This window comes from Petaurus breviceps, unplaced genomic scaffold (genome assembly GCF_028583685.1).
Source record: "Petaurus breviceps papuanus isolate PSGF00001 unplaced genomic scaffold, PetGlider_PUasm1.0 90977, whole genome shotgun sequence".
In the NCBI taxonomy this organism is placed as follows: domain Eukaryota; kingdom Metazoa; phylum Chordata; class Mammalia; order Diprotodontia; family Petauridae; genus Petaurus; species Petaurus breviceps.
The window spans coordinates 1258554-1267660 of record NW_027187391.1 but is presented as its reverse complement, the minus strand read 5'-3'; the positions used below and the strand labels follow the sequence as shown (position 1 = coordinate 1267660).

Genomic DNA, 9107 nt, shown 5'->3' with positions numbered 1-9107 from the left:
CACACACACACACACACACACACACACACACACACACACACACACACCCTCCAACCAATCTCAAGGTCTTTCACATTGCTGCTTAATCCTATCTGGGCACTTTACTACTTATCAATGTCCTTCCTAAGACATGACAACCATAACTTGGTGAGTATAACAGATAGCAGAAAAGAGGCACTTATCTCAAAATATATTCAGTGCTGAATGAATACTCCCGAAATCAATGGAGCAATTGTACAAATTACTCATCAGAGAGCAACTCTCCTAAAATACCATACAGATTCCTCATCAAGAATAAGATATGGACTGGACCTGTGATTTCACTGGAACTTTCACTAGGAAACTTCTGGGTGAGGAAACTCCCTTTTTTCATTGCAACTCAGCACTGCCTCTGAGATTTTACATGGTTAATTTTATTATACATATCACATATGTATGGGAACTGAAGAGGGGTAGTAGGTAAACTCAAGGGACTGAAGACCAGTCCATTTGGAAACAGATTGACCAGTGTATTTAGAATTTTTTCATTTCTTTTCCCATTTTGGTTAGTTTGGTTTTTATTAGTCTCCCTTTATGAATGAGATCACATTTCATTTGTTCCCAGCTCAACATAGTAGCATGAAGAGAAGTAGAAAAATCTATGGTATAGAGGGCACAATTGGAAAATGTAAGAAAGCCACTGCATTCAGATTTTGTTTAAAAAAAATTTTTTTTCTCCTAATTAAAAAAATAAAAACAAAACTATGTGCCAATAAAGTTGCCTTTTTCCCCTTTCTGAATCTTGTAATACTGAAATGTGGAAACTGCACAGAATTATAGTCTCCCTGATCGCGCGTGGGTGTTTTCCACAGTTCAAATATCAAAATCTGTTCGCTCGTTAGTGACTTGGCTGTTGCTAGTCCCTAGGGTTTTGAATTGTGATCTAGCCAAGGCTTTGAATGAGTAGGGATTCCCTTTGTTGGGCCTCTCTCTGTGCTGCCTCATGTTATAAATAACTCAGTATCTGCCCCCATAAACTTGCAAATAGCTAGTGAAAGGAAGGCTTGATAGAGGTAATAAGTCTTAAGGCTGGAGGATTAATCCAAAGAGAAATTATATTAGGAAATGATCATCATGAAGCCCAGTACACTGAGATATCAGCCATGGGTTGGTAATAATAGTTGGATGGCCAAAGGAAGAGGTGGGAGTGGCAAAGAATGAGAGAAAGCAGGGTTCAAGTGAAGGGATCTGATATATTAGGGCTTCAGCAAGTCCCTGTTCTGAAACGAACTCTCATCCCTGTGTTCTGTCCTTTGTTATTGCTCTGTTTTGTCCTAGTTGCTGTGTCCCTGAGGAATCAGAAAGTCATTATTCCCCAGACCACAGATGCTAACCCGGTGTCTGTTGCAAAAACTGTCTCGATTCCAGAACTCAGTGCATTCACTGTGTGCTTTGAAGCAACGAAAATTGGCAATGAAGACGATGACTGGATAGCTTTCTCCTACTCAGATGCTTTATCAACACAATTATTGAGCTTCGGAAAGGCCAAAAGGGGCTACTTCCTCTCTATCTCGGGTGTGGAATGCACGCTAAACAATGTGTTATTGGTAGATTCAAGCGAAGACATTTTTACAGAAAACTTTGAACAACTGTGCCTAACTTGGAATAGCTCTTTAGGCTCGGTCAGTGTGAATTTCAAAAGAAGCTATGAAACAGTTATATGCAATTCTACCATTAGCAAGGTTATTCCTGGGAATGGGAAATTGCTGCTGGGCTCCAACCAAAACGAAATAGCCTCTTTAAAAGGGGACATTTACAACTTTCGTCTTTGGAATTTTACCATGAATTCCAAAACTCTGTCCAACCTCAGCTGTAATGTGAAAGGGAACGTTGTCGACTGGCAAAATGATTTTTGGAATATCCCAACCTCAGTTCTGAAAGCTGAAAACAACCTAAGTTGTGGTAAGTATGTATAGCAAAATATCTTTCCTTCCTGAGCCCCTCCCCATTGTTCAGAAAATTTGTTTGTCCACAATAAATTAATGTCTGTCATTAAAAAGGAGAAAGATTTTTTCCCCCTCATAAGTGTATTTGTTCTTTTTCAACTTGCCCACTCAGCTCTGCATAATGTGATTTTTGCTATGGAGTTTGTTTGTTCTTTTTAAAAAACATTTAATCAAAGCCTTCTGGTTTCATCATTCCTCACTTCGCATGTGTCACATGATATTTAGTGATCTATCATTAACATATTTATACTTCTATTTTTTAGTTACCATATGATCTAAATAGGAAACTTAATAATGAGATTTAAAACAGTGGAAAGTACTAAATAGCAATAAAGGTCTCTTATTCTTCCCTAGAAAATATTGCTTAAATTAAAAAAAAAAAGAGTTAAGTTAATGAGTTAACTGTTATTTTGGAAGGAAATCCACTTTAGGTCTAAAAAAAAAATAGACAAGATCAGTAGTCACTGAGACAGTCATTTGATAGGCTTTATACCTAGAAACTATTGTTTTACAAGTAATCCATGAGACCCAGAAGGACCCTGGCTCTGTAAATGACAACAGATAAAAGTTCCAAGTCGGGAGCAAACCATTTGACCTCTTTATAGTGTCTTCTTTTGGTTATGTTTCACATTTCACATTTCAGTCTTTAATAGAAGCACATCAGATGGTAGAATGTAGATTGCTTAAATAAATAAAACACCAACATATCAGTTCCCCACAGTGTTAATAATAAGGATCTTATCATCTTTGTAATTGTCAGTTCTGACTAATCTTTTTGTCATCAGTTTCCTAAGCCAATGAAATCAGAAGTTGAAACCATCAGTAACACTTTACATACACAGTCAACTAATTATTCACAGGAACAGAAGGGAACTGATTCTGACTTTCAAAATAATTTATACTTAGATTTAGAGTGAAATAGTGCATTGATCTTAGAATAGGGGTATAACTTGAAGGAATTCACAGCACTTCAAACAAAATAAAACAACTATGAAAACCTGATTAAAAGAGATATAGAAAGTGAGAGCTTCTTGTCCCTTACCCTACCAGACTTTCTCAGTTGGAGGAACTGATTAGCTCCTGTTGCTTGCCCTCCCATTAAGTTTATTGACTGTCTGGCCCACATTTTCCCTGCAGGAGGTAGGAAGGCAATTAAGTGATGTGACTTCAGAGGTATTTCCTGGTGGGTGGGTGGAAAGATGGTCAATTATGACCCTCTTCCAAAGAGAGACTCCAGAATGATCTAAGGGCTGGGTGGTGTTCCCCTAGCCAGCCCTTCCCAATCCTGAAGTTATCACAAGCTGAACCTTAAAACTTAACCACAGTTCAGCTCATAGTAAACTCTTAGGAGCACCAGTCACTGTAGCAAGCATCAGGTGAATAAGCCAGCATGCACTTCCTGTATTTGAGTGCCCTCTGGTTTAGATGCCTAATTTTGCCAATCCCTGGCAGTCATTGAAAGGTCAGGACATGAACTACTTTAAGTGACTGCTTTCTATTCGCCATAGTGACCCCTTTAAACAGATTTTTTTTTCCATTTCTAGTAGCCCAGAGCTTCTGTTCCTTAAGTATTCAGAGAAAAAAGTGGAATTTCTTCACTGGCTTAGTCTCACCCTCCTTTGTTTGACTATGTATACAAGATAGTAGGTAGGGCCCATATCATCAGTAGGGCTGTTCATTGTGAATCTAAGTAGGAAGATCAAACCAACTTCCCCTCTCTATGTCTTTGAACGTCCCACCCAACCCCCAACAACCACCATTTCTAAGTCCTAAAGTTCCTTCATGAACAAACTGAGGAGCCATATTGGATCATAAATTGGAGCAGACTTTAGAACTCATCAAGTCAAATTTCCCCTTTTTGCAGATGAGAAAATAGAGACTTATAAGGGTGACTACAGCACACAGGCAACACATGATAGAGCCTGGAATTGAACCCCAGTTCTCTGACTCCAAATCATGCGTCCTTTCCAGTGATCTATGATACCTGAATCTCTCATATTTCACTCTTCACCCTTTGCCCAGCTTAAAATGATCTTTCTCAGATTTTTTTCTAGCATATTCCTTGCACTTCTGTTTACACTCATTACACTTTCTCTTGTACCAGAAATATTCATATATATATGTGTATATATATATATATGATAGCAGCCTTTTAGACTTTAATCCCTCTTAGAAATTGGGTCTATGTCTTATTTTTCTTTGTATTCTCTATACCCTTATACTTTGGGTCTATTGGAGGGATCTGTGATATTATCTTCACTAGTGCATATCAAACTTCTACCTCCTCTAATTCTCATCCATGTCTTTCCTTATAAATCCTCCATAAAGAATCTACTCAGGGGTAGCTAGATGGCACAGCGAATAGAGCACTGGCCCTGGAGTCAAGAAGGACGTGAGTTCAAATGCTGCCTCAGACACTTAACATTTACTAGCCGTGTGACCTTGGGCAAGTCACTTAACCCCAGTTTCCCAGCCTTCCCCCCTCCAAAAAAAAAAATCCACTCAATACACTGGAGAACTCATTTGGTTCTTTCAATATCTCAGACTTAGCAATGTGTCCTTTGGCTTTGTCCATCTGATAACTCTCATTCTCAGTACTTGACAGTCCCCCTTGCTTTTCCGGAATCCAAATTTTGTGGAACAAATTTGTTCCGTAAAATTTGGATTCAGTCAAAAAGCCACACTTCAGGGTCTAGAAAGCCGCACGTGACCTCAAGGCCTCAGGTTCCCCACCTCTGCCATAGAACATTGTACACAATTAAGAAATATTTATTGATTGGATTGAACCAAATTTGTTTTGTCAGTATGCCAAGAGCAGAATAACCAAAGGAAATTCTTCTTATGTCTGGTTTGGAATTTCCATGTTTCATTTAGCAGCCTCTTTGAGGCATCTCCCATGACACCTGATCTCCCTAAACCTTACAACTTATAGCACACTCCTATGCGTTCTGTACAGAAGTATAACTTAGAGATGACTAAATACACCAACATTAACTTCTTCTAGGGGAATGTATGTTCCTATGCTCAATGGAATTTAGCCCTGTTACTTTTACAATGGTCTTCCTGAATTCCAAGTGACTTTTAATAGCATCATTACTTTTACTGATGGCCTGGGTTATGTTTGAACAGAAATGACAGGGAGGGAATTTCCTGCTGCTTAATGATCAGCTTTGGGAGTTGAAGGACTGTGTCAGTTATAAACTGCCAGGAAATACCTGTAGCAGAGATTATTTCAATGCTTGTTAGCTAAGCAGAACTGCAATAAATAAATGAATGAAATTGTGTATTATTAGTGTATTAACCTTATTACCCCTCCACTCATGCTCCATCAAAGCATTGCTATTCACTGATTACAGAAATTCATTTCCTGAAAACTAATGATCATGCAATAACTGATGGAGAAGTAGGATTGAATTCCAAACATTCCATTGAGTTGGCCATGTGTGTTAAATATGCTGTTTTTATTCCAAGATCAACTCCCAATAGAAAATGTAATGATTTTTCCAAGGGTGAATTATTAAAATAAATAAATTTTGAATTCAAAAGTAAGACAGTAAAACAAAACATTTAATATTAAAATTGTGGCACCTTGGATACTGTTGGTGAATCTCCCAGAGTGAGATCAACATTCTCAGTAAAATTTCCACATATTTTAAAATCTGTATGTATTTTCACAGACTTCTGAGGAAATTTTAAAAATACCTGCTGAGTTAAAAGTTTTTCAGCAATTTTGATTTAGTTTAACTTTCTTCATAGTTCTCTTTTTCAGAACTCTAAATTTTTAGTTATTTGAATGGTTCTTTGCATCTTTATAATGTTCGAAATAATTTTTGTTCAGGAATTTTAGTAGCTAAGTTTCATTTTACAACATTTCTCTGTGTGTATATGTACATATAAGTGCACATGCTCACTATACACACACACACACACACACACACACACACACACACACACACATATATATATATATATATAAATACACACAAATGCATGTATTCTTTAGTATACCCTGCTTGATAGATAAATATTTGTGGATATACCATTGCTAAAGTTTGTAAGCTAGCTAAAGTCCCTAAATAGGCTTTTGTCCATAATTGATCAGAAAATTAATAGATTGTATATGTGTATTGGTAGTTTCATTCTTGACTTAATAGTTTACTGGAAAGATTGTTCCTTCTTAAAGTTTGGAGCATTTTGACTCAATGAATTCTGAAAGCTCATGTGAATCCTAATTTACTTTTCATAAAAACATTATGATTTATTAGATTTTTCATCTTATAAATTTTTGCACCTGGCTATCAGAACTCCATTCTCTAATCAACATACCCCAAATTAATATGACTAAGGAAGACTTTGAAATATATTGAAGGAACCCATACATGCCAGTTGGGGAAGTGAGTGGTTCAGACACATTACCCTGATAAGGGAGGATTAGGAAAATTATGGCATAATAAAAATGAAAAAGAATACTATTTTATATTTATAGTAGACTTGAAGGTCCCCAAAGGTCTTTTTCTCACAGTAGCACTTTGGAACAGGTGTGTAAATATTAGCATTCCCATTTTATAGATGAAGAAAGCTCAGAGAGGTACTGACTCACAGTTTCCCTGTTCATTTGACCCTCTCCTGGTCAAAAAAATCTTCTCTTGACATCCAGCCATCTTCTTTCATGGCTAAATTCCTTGAGAAGGCCATCTACAATTGGGGTTTCTATTTCCTTTCTCTTCTCTCTTCTTAACTCTCCAAAGTATGGTTTCCATTCTGATCACTCACCTGAAATCACTTTCTCCAGAGTTATCAGTATTTTCCTAATTGCCAGATGAAATGATCTTTTCTCAATATCCATCCTTCTTGACCCTCCCTAGTGTTCGACGGTGTTGACCACTTTCTCCTTGACACTCTCTTCTTCCTCAGTTTTGTGACATTGTTCTCCTACCTTTCTGGCTGCACCTCATTCTCTTATTGGATTTTCATCCAGACAGTGCCTGTTTCCAGTGGTCTGGGCCCTCTTCTTTTCCTCTTCTATATTTTTTTACTTGGTGATCTTGCATATACAGTTGTCATCCCCATGTTAATGAATGTCAGATCTGTTTGTTCAATCCTAACCTTTCTTCTGAATCTTCATATCATATATTCAACTACCTATTGGACATCTGGAACTGTATATCTCTACACATCTTAAACTCTTTATCCAAAGCTGACCTCATTATCTTTCCCTCCAAATCCTCCCCTCTTTAATGTGCCTATTACTATGGAAAGCACTTCCATCTTCTTAGTTAGCCATAGTCTCAACCGAATTGCTATCTTCAACTCTTCACTCTCTCTCATACTCCATATCTAATATGTGTGTGTATGTGTATGTATACATGTATATATGTATACATATATATATATTTATATATTGCTTTTCAGAGGGGGAAGATAGGCCAATTGGGGTTAAGTGACTAGCCCAAGGTCACACAGCTAGTTTTGTGTTAAGTATCTGAGGCTGAATTTGAACTCAGGTCCTCCTGACTCCAGGGCCCGTGCTCTATTCACTGCACCACCTAGCCGCCCCTCTAATATATTTCTTTTTTTTTTTTAAGCAATCGGGGTTAAGTAACTTGTTCAAGGTTACACGGCCAGGTGTTTCTGGGTGGGTGCTAAATGTCTGAGCCCGGGATTCGATCTCCAGGTCATCCTGACACTGGAGCCGGTGCTCTTGCTCGCTGTGCTACCTGGCCGCCGTCCCTTTAATATATTTCAAGTCCTGTCGAATTCTACTTTCATAATGCCTCTCATGTGTACTCCATCCTCTCCTCTGATACTGCCATGATCCTCGTGCGTCTGACTGTCTATGTCACAAGTCTCTTCTCCCTCTAGTTCATCCTTCACTGAACTATTAACATAATCTTCTAATTAGTTCACCACCACCCTTCCCTAGACTCAATAAACTCCAGTGTCTCCCTATTGCCTCAAGGATCAAATAAAACATCCTGTTTTGCATTCAAAATCCTTCATAACCTGACCTCTTCTTGTCTTTCTAGTCACCTTACACCATTCTCTTCTTCACTTCCTTAACAATCCAGTGACATTGGCCTCCTTTGATATTTGCACAGAGCTCTTCCCACACTGTATTTTCCCCCTTACCTGTAATTCTTTCCTTCATCACCTCCACCTCCTTGCTTTCCTGGATTCCTTCAAGTTTCATTAAAAATTCCACATTGTGTAAGAAGCATTTCCAGGTCCTGTTTAGTGCTGATACCATCTTTCTGAGATTATCTCCAATTTAATATATATATATATGTATGTATATATATATATTATTTGGATAGAAATATTTTCATGTTGTCTGCCTCTCCCCCTTAGATTGTGAGCTCCTTGAAGGTAAGAATTACCCCACTTAACCCCCCCTCCACCCGTTTGTTTCCTTAGTGCTTAGCACAATGTCTGGCAAATAGGTAGCACACTTGCTTCTAGATTTGACTTGATGTATTGGATTCAGCATTCAAACTTGTTTCTCCAGACTTTGTCTGGTGTTCTTCCTGCCACACCAGATTGGGCAAATTAAGCCTATTTCCATACTGAAAAAAAAGTTTGCATGTAATTATTTATGCTGTTTGTATGTGCTGTATGGCATATAATTTTATTCTTAACATTTTAGAAGGAAACTACAACTAGTATAAAACTTTTCCCACAAAAATTCTTTTCATTATTTTGTTGAACCCCCAATTGCTGCTGAAAAGCCTGGGTAACACTGCTCTAATTTATGCCACTTTTCACTTAGACTGTTTCAGATTTTCTCCCCTCCAGTTGAGAAATGTTATCTCCTTTCTTTTTTCAACTTTGCTGAAAATCCTCTGAAATTCAAGTTTAATGAGTTCAGCTTTTTTTTTTTTAATATCAGGACAGCCCAGAGATTTTAGCAGTCATCATCATTTTACTTCTGTAAAGTACTTTGTTCTTTGGAATTGTGCAGTCTTCCTTTAAATAGCAATTACATGCTAGGATAATTTTTCCACTGAATATGATGACCTATAAATTATGTAGAATAGTTCCTTAATTTTATGAAAATACCTCTCTCTCTCTCTCTCTCTCTCTCTCTCTCTCTCTCTCTCTCTCTCTCTCTCTCTCTCTCTCTCT

At 37.6% G+C, this 9107-nt stretch overlaps 1 protein-coding gene across 6 annotated transcripts in view; it reads left to right on the top strand.

The window, feature by feature from the left end:
- Positions 1 to 9107, top strand: part of ADGRG6 (adhesion G protein-coupled receptor G6) — a 186545-nt gene that overhangs the window by 90040 nt on the left and 87398 nt on the right. For all 6 annotated transcript variants that reach the window (XM_069077470.1, XM_069077473.1, XM_069077471.1 and 3 more), the window contains one exon: positions 1318 to 1941. In XM_069077470.1, the coding sequence (XP_068933571.1) occupies positions 1318 to 1941 (624 nt within the window). The remainder of the gene's footprint in view (positions 1 to 1317; positions 1942 to 9107) is intronic.